This window comes from Ixodes scapularis, unplaced genomic scaffold (genome assembly GCF_016920785.2).
Source record: "Ixodes scapularis isolate PalLabHiFi unplaced genomic scaffold, ASM1692078v2 PGA_scaffold1__304_contigs__length_218370807, whole genome shotgun sequence".
Lineage (NCBI taxonomy): Eukaryota > Metazoa > Arthropoda > Arachnida > Ixodida > Ixodidae > Ixodes > Ixodes scapularis.
In genome coordinates, this window is record NW_024609846.1 from 192,701,095 (window position 1) to 192,720,620 (window position 19,526).

General features: G+C 44.9%; 1 protein-coding gene across 1 annotated transcript in view; it reads left to right on the forward strand.

The window, feature by feature from the left end:
- LOC8033658 (kinesin-like protein KIF12) overlaps nt 1–19,526 on the forward strand; it is a 173,021-nt gene that overhangs the window by 131,860 nt on the left and 21,635 nt on the right. The window contains exons 4-7 of the mRNA XM_040213715.3: nt 463–590; nt 11,827–11,896; nt 15,491–15,634; nt 17,179–17,311. Coding sequence (XP_040069649.3) covers nt 463–590; nt 11,827–11,896; nt 15,491–15,634; nt 17,179–17,311 — 475 coding nt within the window. The remainder of the gene's footprint in view (nt 1–462; nt 591–11,826; nt 11,897–15,490; nt 15,635–17,178; nt 17,312–19,526) is intronic.

A 19,526-nucleotide genomic window follows, 5' to 3' on the forward strand; every position in this document is an offset into this window, starting at 1 on the left:
TTAATTTTAAATTTAATATTTTTGAAGGATGAAAAAAAAACAGAACTACTGTTCTAGAACAAAACATATGTGCATCGCGTGGTTCCTCGTAAACTAGAATTCTGACAATCAGAAAAGCAGCCTTCAGTTGAAAACGTTTACGTCTTAAAGGAAAATCTGAAGGTTGGAACACTCGCAAATATTCAGCCGAAATTCGGGAAAAAAAGTTTAGATGGGAAAAATTGTGACAGCTATTTTTTTTAGACTACATGTAAATTGCAAGTCCTTCGTTCATATTGCTAATTCACAATTTCTCGGTCATTAATACCCCGGAATGATTCGTTTGAAAAAAAATGTGTTGGAATTATTTTTCTTATGTTCCATATTTTGTGCGATTATAGGTTGTTTTTACGTAAGACAAATCAATTGCGTGTTCCCATATCTGCTTCAATAATTACTCTCCTCGCTGATTCAACACTGTAGGTCAACGACCCCAACTCGGGACAGACAAAACTGTTCACCTTCACGGTGGTATTCGAACCCGAAGCCACCCAAGAGGATGTGTTCGAACACTGTGGCATCAAGCGGCTCATCGACATGGCCTTGGACGGGTGAGTGGACCCCTTTCTCTTGCAACAAGTGCGCCCGCTTACGCGAGACAATGCTAAAAATACACTGCGATTTAAAAGAAAACACATAAAAAGGAGGGATGTTTATTTACGAGTCATTCAAAAAGTGTATCCATAGGACTTACCTGGTTCTTGGGACACAAAAGCATGCTTACATCAAGAAACGCAAAGTGCTTTCGAGGATGTTTCTAGGTCCATTAACTACGGTTTTTACAATTGGGTTCCTAACCACCAAAGAAAACAGGTTTCTGAGTAACTGGAATGCGAAAGACGCCCTTTTGTACCGGGCCCATCGAGTCATATCCACACAGGTCCACACAGTAGTGTCCCACAGCCCCTTTCTAGCAGTCCATTGGCTTCGCGATAATATAGAAACTTGGCAGACGTTTAACTTCGAAAATCGGATGTCTCATTCGATTTTCGTTAACGATAGAATGCCCGTGCGCATGCGCCAAATTGGTTTCAGAAAGCCTATATTAAAAATCCTGAAAGAAAAAAAAAAATTAAATAGCGTGGTTTGGACACGTGTGTCAAAAAAAAATAATATTACGAGAAAAAAAAATTCTAGAGCGATGTTGCCGGCGCCAGAGCCTTTTATACTGGGAGAGTTCGGCGGTTCTTTGATCCAGCCGCCAGTCTGGCAGCACTGATCAGACAGTCTGGCAACTGTGCGCATCCGCCATGATGTGCCTTGCCGTCTAGCTTGATTACACCTTTGCATTTAATTGCATTATAATTATAACCTTAATTTCCAAGCTTCACCCTTGTTTGGTGTAAGGCTGGTGGCGGCTGATAAAACCCGTTTGCCCTACTGACTCGAGCCGGCAGTCGGCTCGCTAGAGTCCATGGAGCGAGAGACGACGATGAAAATGATCGTTCTGCGCTGCGCTCTGCCAAACGTTAGATGAAAAAGAAATGGGGGGCTGCAGTGCCGTTGGGTGCTCGAACAACGCGAAAAAGGGGTTCAGGATGTACCGGTTCCCGCGAGGAAAAGAAAACCGCGCAAGGCACAAGATCTGGGAAACCAAACCAAGAAGGGCTGACTGGAAGCCGAGTTCTCGATTGTGCGAGGTAAGTTTATGATTAACGTATGATTAACCTAACAAAATGCTTGATTTTTCGACTTTCTCCTTACGCCAACAAAAGCGCAAACGGCAAAACCTACACGCGTATACATCGCATGTCAATGGGGACCCACACGCCGGGAGGCACATCATGGCGGAAGCGGCGCCCGCTGAGTCCGCTAGACCTAGCGGGCCGTAAGCCCCTCCCACCCGCCGAACTCTCCCAGTATAAAAGGCTCTGGCCGGCGCGAGACGGTATTTAGTCGGTAGTCACCTCCTTTCCACTTGTTTTCTCTCGGCATTTCGGGCGCGTGGAGGAGAGGTGGAGCGGGTTGGCCATCACGTTGAGGGGGAGACAGTGTATGAACATTCCATGACGTCATGGACTTTGCGTGCAACATTTAAAATGGATCTCGTGCCGTCAGTATGGATATAAAGCTTCTTTTTTTCTTTTTTCGCGTAAAATTGATTTCCCGACACGCGTGTCCCTCTCAAACTGTTAAAAAAAAGAAACATGTTTTTTTTCTATTTTAGGGGCCTTTTTTGGTCGTGAAAAAAAAAGAGGGGCAGCGAAAGGTCCATCTCTTAAAAGAAGAAAAAGCATCCGTGGCAAAGCCTTAGAAAAAAGCTACGCTTTTTTTCCTTGTTGCTGCCAGACGTCCGTCGAGCACGGCGCTCTCGGTCTGCCTCGGCGCTGTACCGTTTTGGCGCTAATCCTTCCCAAATTTAACTGATGTATTATTTTACGTCAATCCGGGTTCTACCGCTAAATTTAGGGGGAAAATTAGATTCGTGTATAATCATACGTTAATTTAGGTTTTTCCACTAAATTTGGCTATGGAGTCACCACGAACGGACGCGCACGATGTTCCGGTATAATGGTGGGGGAGAAAAAAGTACGCAATAAATCATTTGCAAAACCCCATCGAGCAATACTGACGCTCTCCATTTCTTGGGCACGAACTGTGTGATTGGATCCGAGTCCTCGTCGAACGCTTACGTCACATTCGTATCCAATACGACCTGAGCCGAGTTCACGTCGAACATGAAAGGAGGCCCCGTGTCCAGTACGCGCTCGCAGTACGTGCCTAAGCCATTGCGGAAACAGTTAGTGGGCGCAGCGGCCACTAAATGGCGCGCACTTTTGAAAATGGCATATTAGTTCCCGGCGCAGTCCCAGCTATCCTTTAAATACTCTGAAGGAGCTTCCTCCCGTAGGCACTTTGCAGTAGTACCGGTCACATAGCCCAGTGTCCGCGCCAATTCCAGGGCGCCGCCATGTTTATCTACGCTTGCGCCACCACGCGGAAAGAACAGGCAGGCAGGAGGGGGGGAGGGGGGGGGGGGGGGCGGCTGCGTTGGAGGCATTGCTTTGGGGAGCTAGATGCGTAAGGCTGTTCGAATGCACCGACACATCGTGAAAGATGTCTTCACCAGAAGCCCCCGCGGCCCGTTCTTGAACAGATAAGATGTCGTGAACATTCGAGAGCCCATCTCGATCAAGAAAACAAGAGAAAACCTTTCTTGTCTTAATTGTTCTCGGTGTCTGCTGACCCTTGACATCCGCGTTTCAGTCCGGGTTCATTGCGTAGTAAATATTTCGCTACCGCTTTCTTGTAGCTTTCGAATGCTTGATTGCCGGCTTCTTGTATACGACATTACATTCGTGGCATGTTTGAGACCGATTTTCGCGATCTACTTGCCTATCTGCGGCAGCGCGGCTCTGCCGAGCCGAAATAAGTGGGAGGCGTTCACTTGATCGAACGTCGTTTTAACGAATGAAAACGAGACCACTACGTTTCATCGAATGACTCGCGAATGGCGGCGTTCATATTAGCGAATCGTTCTAGTTACATAGACAGCTCGGATTAGCTTTCTTTTGTGATGTGCCGCCTTGTCTGCCGCCGCAAAGCGGCGTAAACGAAGGCTTCGAGTATGTTAGCACGCTCCCCCCCCCCCCCCCCCCACACACACACACAAACTAACACACACGCTGCGAGCGTCTGGGTTCGAAACTATTAATTGACACTTCGAAAGGATGGTACTTACATGAAGTGGGAGCTGGAATTCTACGAGGTACCAGGAGACACTTACTATCGGGCAACGAAGCAGGGTGCCTGTGGGGGCGGAGTCTAGGAACGCTACTGATTAATATTGTGACAGGCGATCAGTTATGATAACAGACGAAACTTCGACTCGTTTGTTCAGAAGTTCGCTGTGATATTTTATTAGCCCTCGTTACAGCACACCAAAGATCTTAGGCAGCGAAATTCACATCACGCAGGCTCGTGCGTTGTAGTCAAATGAGCGAAGTCGACGACGAGGTGTAATGAGCTACTAAGCTTCACAAGGAAAATGCCCGTGAGAAAGAGTTTTGCGGCAGTCCAAAACACTGATCCAGCAGACGCACGTACACCGTTTACTCCGGACTCCGTGAACCCGACGGCGCAAGATCAAAGCGATCAAAGAGCACCGCCGCCATCGCCACCCGGTTTTCTCTGTACTTTGCGCGACAACAGCACCGCAACGGAGGGCACTCGCCTCGGCGTTAACAATCCGCGAAATAGATTAATTTCCCACTCTTGAAGCCATTCCATATGATAAGTGAAAATACCTCGGCGTTGTAGAGCATCTGACGACACAACAGTGCCGAGCGCCTGCTCGGCATCGTCGTTACTCGTGAAGGCCTGCCTATTTGTAGTTGAGACGATGATTCCACATCTTTCGTGCCACTCGTGGTGCTTGCAATAACTTCGAAGGGCAGGGGAATCTTCTCACGAGGACGTTAAAGACACGCAACACCGGAGCCCAAAGCAATCGTACAAACCGTCGTCATGTTTGCTTTCTCTTCGTCACTCGCGGCGCGGTCAACTCGTCGCGCGATGTTTTCCGGCTCGTCTAGATGGAAACCAACAGCGGCAAAGTGGCGTATGGACAAACGGCTCTCACCATTACGGGAACTATACTCACATACCGCGGTAAACAGGACCGATGCCGGCGAAACGGCAGTCGGCACACCAGCGAAGAAGCCCGCGGCGGGAAGCAGCGGCGCAGGCCGACGCAGCCAGCCCCCCCCCCCCCCCCCCCCCCCCCCCCCCCCAATCCCTCGCCGTGAGCGTCTAGGTTCAAGATTATTGTTCGCTTTTGCTCCTTGCGGTCGAGGCTAAAAAGAGCACTTCCGGACAAAGGTCTATACCAGCAGAGTTGAATGCGTGAGCGTGCATGGCATGTAGCAGAGATAGTGTGGAATTCGACTCGCGTCAAGGTCAGAAATCCGCACGTATCTAAGCCCGGCACCATGCCTTGAGCATTGGTATCTTTTTCGAAAGCGATTAGGCAGATGTGATCTGGTTAAGGCTCAAAAACCAGACGAATTGCACAGCCTTAAGCTGTGTGAAGGCCATAAAGTTAGAGAAGCTTCCTGCCAGCAACCTCAGTGTAGACCGACACAATAAGATACTGGAAAAAAAAATAACGACGAGCAAAGTGACAATACACCTCGCAGCGAGGTTTTAAATATATTAGACGCTGACCTTCTCTTGTTTTGCCCAGATACCAAGCCACGGAAGCGGGCGTTGACGAGTCTTTAAAAGGCCTGCGCTGGGAGGACACAGTATGATCTAAAAGGGCGATAACGTGTCCTGCTGTGGAAACGATTGATTGATTGAATTCCTTTATTGACAAGAATGGCTCGAGGCCGCTGTGGGACAAATGGGGGTAGCGGAGGGGGTTTGTTCATTTGCACATGTCGAGCAGGGTGCTAAGGCAGTCTGCTCGCACTACACCGCTCGGTATATGCCTCAGATTTTTCCATAATCTGGGACAACCCTTTGGGCGTCATCATCTGTTTGTATAATAGTAGTAAGGGCTGCTAAAGAGGTCGCGTGTAGGTCGTCGATGTGGTCTCGGCCCTGTGCGAAGGCAGGACAGTACTTTACGAGATGCCACAGATCTGCGCGACACTGTTGGAGACAATCGCTACATCTTAGCGATGTGGCTGAGTGGAAATGATGAAGTGAAGTGAACGGAAAAAGAGGAAAGAAAAATTGAATGTCGGTTAGGGCGGCGTCCAAGCACAGCTTGCTTAAAGCGTGAATACCTGCTATCAGCCAAATGTTTTCGTCTGAACCCCCCCCCCCCCCCCCCCCCCCCCCACTGGGAGAAATGCAAAGCACTACTATGACCTCTGATTGATACAGATATCTCTTTCTTTTTCATTTTATGAATTCGTCAAATAAGTTTGCCACCGAAGCGTATTGCACATTGTTTGAAGCTAACGGTTGAAGTGGCTATTATTACGATGCAATACTTTTAGTTTACCGCAGGAATAAAGTTTTTAATGTAACACTCCCTTTACAATATGCTACACACTGAACTGCTGGGGGAACAGATTTTGAAACGCAAATCGCAACAACAAGAGAGTCACTTTGAACGTTGATTCGGTAACTTGACAACAGGAAAGAGTATTTCACATAGCGTCGTATGTACACACCATCAAGCAAAACAGAAAACGAACAAGCCTTCTCTGTTAGTCTCCCGTAAGGCACACGGTTAGTTCTGAAAGTTTGCCATCTGATTCGGAACGCTAGGGCTGCATTTGGACGGGGAATGGGCGTTCGGCGATGCATAGTTTATTTTTGCGGTGGAAAACGCCCCGTAAATTTTATTTCAAATACTTTGTATTTAGATGATTACTCAAACTGAATAACAACTTCCTATAAAATGTAAAGCAACTTCATGCACTGCGTAATTGAAGCACGCCCGAAGAGTCGCTAAAGGTAATTTTATGTGGAATCTTGGTAATTCTAGCACGCAATTGAAAATCATCGTGGCTGCTAGAATTCCCCTTCTTTTCTTTCTTTCTTTCTTTTTTTTTTTTTTAATGCGAAAACGTTTAGGAGTTTGCGTCACAGAAAAGCCGGCATCGGCGTCGGCATCAGTGAGATGAGAAAATCCTGATTGGTAGATAGGATCGTGACGTCACAGCCACATGGCCTCGCGCGGGAATTTTAAACAACCCACAACGCTCATGTGAAACGTGACGTCACGCCTGACATGAAAGTAATTAAAACATGACATGTAATGCGAATTAAGGGTCGCTGTGTGTCTCAAATGATTTCGCCAAGTAATTTATTTGCCTTAAATTAAAAATAAAAACCAAAAACTTTTAGAGGGAGGTGAATTCGAACCCAACAACCCTTCCGGTTGCGAGCCAGACACGAAGTCAACTAGGCCACGCAGACGCTTTTTTTTTTTTTTGCCTGTTTTGGTAAATGAATAGAGACACAGTCACACTGTTGAAAACACATGCTCACCGAATGGTGCGCCTGCATGATGTTGCTAGGCCACGCAGACAAGCTTGCCCGGCTTGGGAACGAGTGGGGGTTTATATGTTTATCTATCGCGTTCCAGTTTGAAAGGCGAAGCTTAAGCGTCCTCCTGTATTTTGTTCTTTATGTCCTGTTCATGAAATTTCCGGGCATGCGAGCGTAACAGCACAAAAAAAAAACATGACACAATATTTCTATTTATTAGTTTATTAAAATTTGCACACTTTACCCATGGGGCAATATTATGGGGGTTTATTGCAAAATAGTCATCACGAAAACATTAAAGAACCAACTTAAAACTGCCAAATACCAGCAAAACCTATGGAAGTAAAATCAATCAACATAAGATAGTAAACATAACTTGTCGTTTACCAATCGTACAATTGGCCAAACGTGACAAAGTCGCCCTAGCACACTGCCACACTCTCAGATACAGAAACACAACTGATAAACATTAAATAAGTAAAAAAAAAAGCTGCAAAAGTATTATACTAGTGCTGTAAATATTTTCTCTTCAGACGACATCGCAATTAACCATGAAAATTCACAAAGTCATCGCAGTACGCTTTTAAGCGGAGCTACAGTAATCGCTGCTGTAAGAGCATGCTTGTCACACTTTCCTATTTATACTTCGTTTCATGGGAACATGCGACCAAACGGACAGCGTCAAAAGCGTAGCATCATGAGGTTCCTCATGCTTTCGTTCGTGTTCTATCATCGCAGAACTATACTTCGTTTCAGCTTCGGTCCGGGCGCGGCCGATGTTATGAGCCGAAGGGCCATTCACACAGCGAAAGAGGCACAACGTCTCTGCAGTTAATAGGACCAGCCGGTATTCGCCGTTTTTCTTTGCGTGCTCCTCCGCCGGTTAGTCCTATCAACTGCAGAGAGCACGCCATGACGTTGTGCCTTTTTCGCTGTTTGATTGGCCCTTCGGCTCATAACATCGGCCGCGCTTGGACCGAAGCTGAAACGAAGTATAATCACAAACGGATAAGACCTGGTGACTTGCGCTTAGGATGCTTATTGATTGGTCCCATTACCTTGTAGCTTCTACTGCGTCTGGGCTTAAGCTGAAACGAAGCATAGAAACATATATCATAAAAGCTAAATAACTGCAGAAAAGCTGCAATATCATGCTTGCACAAGATAGCACCACTGTTTACAATTCGTCACAATGAACCATGCAAATTCCGAATGTCGTAAATGTGCGCTTTGAAGCGGAACTATAATGCTCTCTATCGCTACCGTAAATTATGTTATTGTTTTTCCTTCCACGATTCTGCACTGGGCCAGCGGCGTGGCACATCTGCGTCGTGCCTGCTATTCGAACGATAGTTCCGATATCGATTGACAATCGGCTCCTCAATCATGCCCCAAGTCACAGCCTGACATGTCCCCGGTGCCCATTCCCCAGTTCGAGGTTTGCGCCACAATCGAACCGTGTCGGAAATGCGGAATATGTACATGTGCGCTGTCACGTGCCTTCATCATGCTATTGTGTGTATTCTATATACCCCCAAGCAGAAAACCTAAAACGAACAACATGTAGAAAGCGGTAGTTCATCAGCCGACGGAACAACCAAGTGAACAAAAGGCAAAATAGACATATTCAGCAGCTGCGTCTTCTGTGGTCGCTTTGCATAATGGGAACTTTGGAAACGTGCATTGCATCTATCTATTCATGAATCGTACATGAATGTAGATTGGCCGGTTGTGAAATGTCGTCGAATGCCTGTCAAAAACTGTATTCTTGCGCTGCGGTGGAACCTTCTTTTCTTTTCATGTATGTACCAAAAACACTCGTTCAACACAGACAGAAAGATCGGACCACCTTGAATGCTTTGAAAGAATCTATAGACCTTTTCAGCGCTTGTCACCCAGACGGAAAAGGTAGGGACACTGGGAGCTGCGGACGGATGCGCGGCCTTTTGCAGAAGACATGCTACTGCGCATGCCCAGAACGTGTTTCACAGATAAACTTACACGGGCAGCACCCAGAAGGCGATTATTGGAATAATCTATAGGTCGTTCTTTTAAAAAAATGGCTGGGGATTTTATTCATTGCATCGAACGTAAGACCAACAAAAAAAAATATGAAACGGTCGTATGGTTTCGGGTGATGCCGTTTGCAGGTCGAATGGACGTTCCAAAGATGAAAACAGCGTTTTCTCCTTAAATCAAGTGCGATAATCTTGTCTCTGAACTCTGCTCACCAAAAAATCAACCTTGAAAAAAGGAGAATTTAAAGAGGGAATCACTACTTGAATGCCAAAAAATGTTTCGGTTAATTTTTTTTACATATATACGTAACAATCACCTTCTAATGAGTCTAGAAATGTTTCTACGTGAATCTTTTTATATACCAGGGAAGGCAGACCACCAGAAAAAAATCCGACCCTACTTTTACCGTACCAATGTTTTTTTGCGTTTTTTCTTTTTTTTCCGAAAATAATAGAAGAATGAATTAGCTTGGCTATTAAAGAATGTGTTTGACGTTTATACACGTTTGTTTTTGTAATTCGATGTTTTATTAAAAATTAATTTGTTTTATGTGCACACCCCTGTTATAATGCCGAAAGGCGATGCAGGTCTCAATGTAAATAAAAAAGACTGCGAAATGACACTTGGCGTCACGCAACACAATATTAAGCAATTGCCTGCTCACATGTCCCCAGTTAGCCAAGACATCGGTTGCACGATAAATATTCCCGGTATAGCGTAAATTCTTCCGCACCCCTTCGGTTGGGCATACTCGATGCCCTTCCAGAGCCAGTCATGCAAACCCGAAAATTGTATTCCAGAAAAGACACTATTGTTCACCAAGGAAATGTGACGGCAGCGCTTACGCACATAACGTGACAGACAAACAAAGTAGCTATGGTAACTTATTTTATAGCTCACACCCTAACGTTGTAGTGTACTCATAACACCACACCATGAAGTTACGGAGTCACGTGACGTCATGATATCACGTGACAACCTGTCTTCACACACACACACACACACACCTAGCATGTGTCCAGCTCATTCACAACACATTGTGTGCCGTCTTTGGGTTTCTTTCAGCATGATCAAGCTAGTGTAATTATTGTCGACCCTGACGTGTGTAAGTAAGGTTTACGATACCCACCAAGGTTGTGCGCTGATTGTGTATCACGTATTATTTGTGTCATGTCTTACCCAACGAAATATACAGGGTGTTTGTTTTACGGTGTATCCCGCTAAATTGAGCGGAGAATCATAGTGGCACGCGACAGTGTGACATCACGCAAAGCGATTCCCCTTTAAATTCGGCGGAGAAATGTCCCCGCTAAATTCAGTTGGAAGTCGTGGCATCCTGACGCCATGCGAGCGTTTCTTCACTAAATGTAACAGAAACAAATATTTTCCTAATAAATTTATCGGGGAAATGGTGACGTCACGTGAAGCGTATCCACGCTGAATTTAATGGGGAAATCGTGAAATGCGTGACGTCAACGTACACTGCGACGTCAGATAACGTTGCATGACCATGTCACGTCACTGTCGTGTAAAGCCACAATGAGACCTCATGTAACGGAATGTCAAATTATCCTCCAGATTTAGCAGAGAATATTGCCCACTATGTCTAGCGGCGAAATTGTGACGTCACATGACAAGGTAACCTTTCACCTTTCGCAAATTTTGCATTTGCGTGGAGAATGATTATGGGCGGTTTGAGTGCAGCGCCTCGGCTCTCCGCACTGTTCATTTCCAGCACGCAGTAAGGCACCGGCATTTTTTTTTTTATATATGTTTTTGTCTAAAAGGACGGTGGTTGACCGATGAGTGACGTCTTCGCATGTGTATCGGGCTTAGAGGACATAAAATGGGACAATAACCATCACACTCAATCAATAGATAAATTATTGTTTTTTTTTAACTATTTAATGAATGGTTTGATGGGTAATGTTGAAAGTGCAGCAGTGCCGGCAGCTACATAAAGGCCGCCAATTTAAAGGTCTAGGAAATTGCAATGGGCTTAGAGATATTCATCATGCGTTTTCCTGTATTATCGTCCAATTTCAAAAATAAAAAACACGACGAGCACGTTTTACAAGCATGCGTATAAAAGTGACGTACTTGTTTTTGACACTCCTCGCTATATGTTTTGTCGCTCCAGCAGTTTTAGGATTGGGAAACACAAACGCAAAAACTGATCGATGAATAACTCAAAATTTTTGCCTTTTTTGTAAATTGTTTAGGTTAATTTAGCATCAGATAGTGATCGTCATTCAAACAACACTTGAAAATGGCTGATTAAAACATTATTTTTTAGCTAACAGCTTGAATAAAGTTAGCCTACTGATTGTGACGGTTATTCTCTCATCTAATATCCGCTAAGACCCATAGACATGCAATGAAGACGGAATTCTTCTACCGGCCATTCCCTTAAAATATTGCTAGAATTAAAATTAAACACCCTTACCGCATGTTTTCCCAATTCTTAATTGACGTATGCAACCTTCTTTCGCAAATCCGTGCAACTAGCCAGGCAGATCGGCAGGGGTGCAAGGGAAACCAAAGCTTTAGGACGACATCACGTCATGATTGTGCCAAAGATTGTCGTTCACTAATCTATTCTGTTTTTTGTCTAATGTGAGTTGTATCATCACCCTCATCGTTTCTTCTATCATCATCACATTGTTTTTATCGTACTCTCTCATCTATGTTTCCTTCTTTTCTCCTTCCGTTAACTTCAGTAAGGAGTACGGAGCTGAGACAAATGTCCGGGCTGATGTCGCTTTATTGTTGATTAACCCGCCTTCAATCAAGCTACATCTCGATAGTTCTTTTTCGCAGGTTCGCAAGTACAATCATGGCATACGGTCAGACCGGGGCTGGAAAAACCTACACACTTACTGGGCCTCCGGTAAGCCACTCACCTATCACCGAAAAACATTGGGTGCGTTTCTGGAAGAACTTGTGAGTGATTCCACGTTGACCCCTCCTGCATCAAACTCTCAGAACCTATTTACTGTTTACGCGACTGGAAGTTGATATCGATGCGGAAACTCTTATGTCGAATACCGTGCTCTCAGGGAGGAGTGTGTCAAGACAGGCTTATTGGAAGACAGGCTTATTGCACAGTGTCTCAGAGTATAGAACATACTATAGCACCCTTTACTTCCAAACATGTTGGCGGATGGCAAGAAAAGTAATGCTGCTAAGAACAGCTTGACTAGCCCCATGCTCTGAATTCTCCGACAACTTGTTTCCAAGGTAGCATGCTCTCAGTCAATCTTATTCGACATGCGATGGACAAAGTAAATATGCCGGAATTCAAGTCTTACTCGAGGTATGAATAAAGTTATATCAAACTCATATATTCATGGTAAGAATATTTAATTTTAAGGAACTCATTATATCCCCGTCGTCGTCAAAACAAAACGTGAAGTGATCGCAGACTTGCCTTTGGTACCAATACCCGCCTGTCGCGGGGATCCAGTATATAGAAATTAGGGTGCATTATTTTCTGTTTCATTTTTTGCCTTTTGTCAGTTATCAAATGTAGAACTAACCACTCTTTCAGTGGTTGCTAATACGAGCTTACTGATTACTATAGAATGATTGCTTTCTTTACACGACGTTTGAGCATAAATAGGACGAAATAAAAAGGCGCATCAACAGTAGGGTAACACTCCTCCCAGCCCTAACTTCTACAGGCAGACTGTTATTACGCACACAGAATCTTAAAAAAAACATCTGGATTAACACATCACAATTTAAAAGAAAACAATAATAGTAATACATTTTATTACTCATTGAACGACAAAAACGACAAAAAGGTAGGCAAAAAATATTCCAAACATATTTCCTTCAAAACTAAAATGAGCAAGAGGAAAAAGCATGAACATGTCCCAGAGCACAGTAGAAGACGCATTCCAGATCCACGGGCGAATTTATCATTCGTCTGTGGATAAAATAAACACACCGCAGAATCATTCTGTAAGTGCGCGAGCGAGCTGGTGGTAGCTAATCATGTCGTTTAATACCTGAGACTGTGGTGCGGAAAGGGAACAACTTTAAGTCGAAGGAAGAAACACAGCAGGGAAGTTTTCTTCTGTGTCTTATCCTTCAACTAAAAGTTTTTTCTCCTTTTTTGCACCACAGTCTCAGGTGTTAAACCATTTGATATTACATACCTTTGCATCGCTTATCCCCCGGGCGAAAAATGTTGAGTCACTGAACTGTGGAGCAACAGCGCATGCTAAGAAGGCTTTCCACGGTCCAGCAGAAAAAGACGGCAGCGTGCAGAAGGCGATTTTTGTAGAGGTCGTATATATGTCGTCAGGTTTAATCTGTGATGACATATAAGTGATATTGTGCGATATACGAATGTTCTTTGTAGGTTGTTTATATTTTAGATAAGACACAGTAAAATAGGTATAATCGTCCGATTGATTGAACAAGTTTGATGCCCGATAACTAATTGTTTGTTTACCATAGTGTGTGCGCATGCTCGACTCTCTTCGTGTGTCATATCGTCATGTAAATCGTTTATTTGAACTCTCTTAATATCCTTCATATAACTTGTTTTCTTTTTATATAAATCATTCGTAATACTTTAAATTTATATATTTGGTTTGCCTTAAGAATTGCGTGTTTTGATAAATTAGACGACGCGGGACACTGAAGCATAAGTTGATGTTTAACCTGATAGTTGAAATGAAAAATAAGAATCTTATATATTTTTTTTTCGCGTCGCTGAGGTCGGCCTGCCACAACTGACCAAACGCTCACTATGAGGTCTTGAGTAGGATTAATCCTACTCTCAGTAATTTGAAAAATAAAAATATGAGATTTTCAACTTTGAAGGTATCAGTTTCGGGACGCGATGCGTACAAGTTTCCGCTGCGCTTTTTACGCACATGATCAGAATTGTCATTGACAATGCACGATCCTGGTCGTGACATCACTTATACACTCTAAAAAAAGCCCTTGCGTCTGCTTTCCTGCACAGCACTCGGAGAGCCAATCGCCGCAACTTACGGAGGCAGCTCAGCGAATGACAATGCCGAAACATATGTTTAGACCAAAAAACGCAGTCTGAGTTGTGACATTAAGCAATGCAAGCGTGACGTTTTGCATTGCTTAATGTCACAACTCAGACTGCGTTTTTTGGTCTAAACATATGTTTCGGCATTGTCATTCGCTGAGCTGCCTCCGTGAGTTGGGGTGATTGGCTCTTTGAGTGTTGTGCGTGAAAGTAGACGCACAAACGTTTTTAGACTGTAGGAGCCATCAGAGGAAGCCACCGAAATATCTCGTCACCAATACATGGCTTGCACTGGCGCCACATTGCATACCTTTGACCACCATGTAAGAGGAGGAGAGGGCAGCTGTTTTTGTAAGACTTTGGGGTGACGGGCTAATCCTCTATAACCTTCTCGGGGGAGAATGGCGACGTCTGTGCAAATCCGGGAGGCACAAACAAGGATCCTGGTAAGAGGGGAGCTCCTTCTTAACCTTTTCTCTGGTGGTCATCGGAGCGCTCTTTGAATGACTTCATTTACAAGCCATGTATAGTTAGTGATGAAGCTCAGAATGTGGAGGGTCCCGAGCATCTTTTTATCGCCCTGCAGCCAATGAGAGTGCGGCATTAGCCAACAAAACCGCTGAAGAGCCAATCAGGAAGCGAGGCGCGTGGAGATATGTCAAGTCGCGCCCCGCGTTCCCTGAGCTCTCAGTGACTCAAACCGATTATTCGAGACATCTTGAACGTCGCTTCTGCCGCATCAGGAGCTCCTGCAGGAATCGTATACCCTTAAAAACCAGCTTTTCTTTGGTCTTTTTTTTTTTTTGCTTTGTTTTGATATTTACAGCAAAGCTGTTTCTGGCTAGGGTTCCATGTATTTTTGGTATCCGTGTGCAAAAAGAAAAGTCAGAAATTGCGTGTAAAAGCGCCCCATTGTATGGTAATGCATATACCCCCCGTCATCTCGATATGCATTTTGATAAGGAAAGACGTCGAAACGTGCGATAATCGAGATACATCCGAGAACAATGGGCCTTCTCCCGCTCGAGTCGCATGACGTCACTGCTTTACATATATAAAAGCAGGAGCTTTTATATATGTAAAGCAGTATATGTATAGATTAGACTTTAGCGAAAAATCTCACCAAATTTGTAATGGAACTCATTAGTGGCTGTTAAAGTGATCACAAAGCAATTATCACAACCGTTTCAAAATTTTGTATATGTACTGCAAATATACTGTATATATTGGTGAAGCACTTTTGTGTGTCTCTCGATGAATCATCTGTGGAGCTTCGCTGGCCAACCACCTTCACAAAGTTGAATGGCTCACAATTTTTTTTTTCGATCAATGAGACATTTGTTTTTTGGGCACCACCACAGGACACGCGCAGTCACCCGGATAACATATCCGTCATTGGTATAGTGGCAGAGTTGCGTTTACAGTTTCAGAAAGCGTTCCCTAAACGTCTCTCCGCTTTCCTATCAGGACAACGACGAAGGCGGTGGCGACAACCAGCAGGAGCCGGGCATCATGCAGCTGGCCTTTGGCTACCTGTTTGCAGAGATCCAGCTGCGCAAGGGCGTCGAGTACGTCGTCCAGGCCTCCTACCTGGAAGTTTACAAGGAACACGTGAGTGCCTCGAGCTTAAGAAAGTCACAAGTCAGAGTTAGCGTTAGTTTTGTCAGCCTTTGAGGTACGGCGACATCCGAGAGTTTTGGCATAGGGGGTCCCAACACTTTGGGTGACCTAAACAGTTTGACGCGTCGTGCTGCCCGTGCGTGGAAGGTCTGCGTATGCTCTGTGTGATATCCGATGCTGATCCGGGGCCTTCAAGCTTTGGGGCCCCCTATCCGGGCACATCCTACACGCTGTAGATGAGCGAGCACCGCGAGGGCGACCTTGAATGGCACGCGTATTTTATGTTGCGAATTAAAAATGAGCACTGCCAACGGTATGCTACTAGACGTAGGTTTATTTTAAGCGCTCGCCGGCCGCAGCGCCCCTGAGCTGAGAGCGCGGTGGGATTTTCATCGCCTGATTCCGATCTCTACGCGTGTGTAAGGGTAGGAGCGTCATCACGTGGCGAAAGATTGGCGTATGACCGATCCAAGGAGCAAGTGCAATCTAAGAAACCCGGAGCGTTTGCTTTCCCGCAAACCACTTACGAAAGCCAATCACTGCATTACGTGGACGAAACTCGGCGAATAATGGGGCTGAAAGTATATTTAGAGCTCAGAAACAGCCCCCGCTGTGGCATTGAGCATGACGCCTCGTCCCCCACCGAGCCTCACCGCAGCCTCGTCCCTCACCGAGCACCCTCCGTAGTTTGTAGCAATCCTTAAACTTTATCTTCCACCACCCTATCAACCGAGCGGTGAACAGTGCATAAAGCGCGGATTGGCCGTTCGTTTCTCGCACTTTGCTTCCTTATATTCCTAGCGATATAATTAGGATTCGCAGTTTGTTGTTGTTTCATGTGATTTGCGGCCAGCGGGTTGTCTTTAATAGGCGAGCGGTGTTTGGCAACTTCCGGTTTTATAGAAAATTTTGTTTAGCTGTTGACAAGCGACGACGATGATTTGCAAGCCTGTCTCAGCATGGTTTTAAAAAATACAGTCTGGAAGTTTCAGAACCATGCTTGAACAGGCTTGCAGCTGATTGCCTTCATTTGCCAACAGTGAAACAAAATTTTCTAAAGAACCGGAAGTTGCCAAACGCCGCTTACCTATTGGTTTGCCCAATACCATCGAAGCACCTGCGTCTACATATATTTCCAAATACATATGTTATTGTTCTGATGTGCCATGTTCAGTCTACGAAACTTCTTGAATTACAAAAACAAAAATCATTTGTTGTTGAACTTTTTTGGTTTTTTTTTTCTTTACGGTGCGGAAATAATAATAAATACGACAAAGTACACAAACCTGATTTCGCATGGCGCAGAATGCAAGCAAAGTATGCAATGATAGATATCTTATGTATGCCACACAATTGACCTTGTAGAAAAGCAAAAAAGGGTAAAAACCAAGTTATAAACTTGAGTTGGTGTATTGCACACATTCTAATGTTATACGTCGGGATGTATAACGTGAAACTAGAACATACGAGCTTGAACGAGTGGCTGAAACAAGCGAATTATTAAGGATGTTCAACGATTCCAATGTTCCACGCAGGTTCTCGATCTCCTCAATCCTTCCCCCAAGACACTTCCAGTACGTTGGTCAAAAGACAAGGGATTTTACGCGGAGAACCTCTTCGTTGTTGAGTGCGAAGACCTTGGAGACCTTGACGGCGTTCTCCAGGAAGGTAAAGGTGTAGCTCGGATTATTTATCGCGCAATATTTTCTTCGACCAAAAATGAAACGCTAACCAATCCAAGACAAAAAAAACGTAATTTGTAAGATGAAACGGACAGCTAAGGTGTGACGTCAGAGCTACTAAGGTGTCATGACTCATCTCGGAGCAGATGGACTGAATGAACGGTAAAGGTGCGAGAGCGCACTATAGGGTCCGGATGGGCTTTTCGCGTATTAAACCGAGTAACACACCTGACGAAAATGCTGTAGCGCTTTGGAACCACTGAGGGTGTATTCAGTAAACAGTATTTCGTGAACCTGTTAAATAATTTTATTGGATACAAACTAGAATGTCCTTGTCGTAATTGAAGAACACTTCAAAAATCGCGCGCCCAAGTTTTAAATTCAGGAAAAGACGAAACTGCATGTGCAACCATGAATCGTTCCCTGTCATTGATGTGGCTGCCCGAACGTCTTGTGCAATGTTACTGGACACGAACTAAAACCCCCTTGCGGTCGATGAAGAACACTTCCAAAATTGTGTACTCAAGTTTAGAGCGTTGTAGCTCCATCGAATTTCACGCCCGTGGTTTCGCCGGCTTTGCACCCAACTAGCTTTTTGATTTTATCGCCCGAGAATCTTTCCGGCATAATTAGCGAAAACGCTTTGTTTTCATTGTTTCCATGATCAGCAGTCTCATGTTTGTGTTCCTACGTGCCGTCATGATGTCACGCGACGTCACAGTATCACGTGACGTCATGACATCACGTGACTCACGGTGTCACCTGACGTCATTAAGTCGCGTGGCGTCACTGTGCAACGTGACTTGCCATGACGAGGTTACGTCATAGTGTCAGCTGACGCCAGGTAACAGGTCACGTGATGCGCGGCGTGGCATCAGAGTCGTGTCGAGCGGCACGACGTCAATGTGGAATCTTTTGGCGGAGTGCCGAAAATGGCCCGCGTCGATACGGAGCGCGGCCGACGGCGCGGAACCCGAGATGTGTCCCACAAACAGCTATCGCTGTAAAGAAGAAACCTAGAGTCTACTGCGCCTGCGCGCTGAAGGCTTTGACTGCAGAGTTGCGGCTATCGTAGCGGGCTATGGAAAGAATTGCGGGACGGCGAAAACGATCTACGAAAACTCCATATTATCGTCGGTCTACGGAACTTAGGAGCACCGCGAAATGTGCTCCCCTCCTCTCACCGTAACACGCGAACCTTTGGCAAGGGAGAAAAAAGTTTTTTGAAATTTGAAGACTCATCTTTTCAAAGCTCGAAAGGTGTGGAACAAATGTCCACGAGCTTCTTTTCATACAAACTGCGTGTTTAATCTTCCCAGTAAAAAAGAGGAGGGCGAGTCGAGCAAAGAGGTGCCACCCAGCGAAACAGCGAAAAGACCGGAGGAGGGAATGAAAATTACGAATCAACAGAGGTCGACTTACCTTTTTTCTAATTCGATGATGATAGCAATGAAAATACAAGCTTCATATTGCTGGCTCACACTTGGCATTGTGCCTTGAGGAAATTCTGTTTCCGTTTTTGGTTTGGTTATAAGCGCCACCTGGCTGAGATCTATTTCTAGTAAATTGGCTCGGTTAGCTTTTTCTGCGAGACAGCCGAGTGTTTGGACAGGCCGGAGCAGAGCGCGCGAAAAATCTCGGAGGCCATTGTGTTACACTTTCTTCCCTTCTACAAAGGAGGCGAAAAGGTCATTTATTTTTGGAATAAGTTGATTTAGTGAATTTCGATAATTCTCAGCAAGTTTCTAATTGAAATCAAACCTCTAAATTCACTAGTCAAAAGGTAATTAATCGAAAGTAATTCATATACTAATTACATATTTCCCAAATGGGCCGTTTGGCAAAGATCACGATATAAACCTTTTTTTAGTGCGATGCATACTTTTCGCAAAAACGCCCTGTATACATTATGCAAAATCGAAGCGTCTGTAATTGGGGAGAGAAAAACTGTCTCCGGTGATATATTCCAACGTCTCTCCAAATGAATAGCATTCAAAAGTCCTCTGTGACGTCACGGTGTCGTTAAAGAACCACGTCACGTTATCAAGTTCCTCGACCTCGCAGTGTCACGTGACTTCGCGGTGTAACGTAACGTTATCAGCGCGACGGTCATCACTCACACCATGACGTCACGCAACGTAATTAACGTGAAGGTCGTCCCGCGCTCTGTTTCGCGGGATGGATTCCTCTCACCCCCCCCC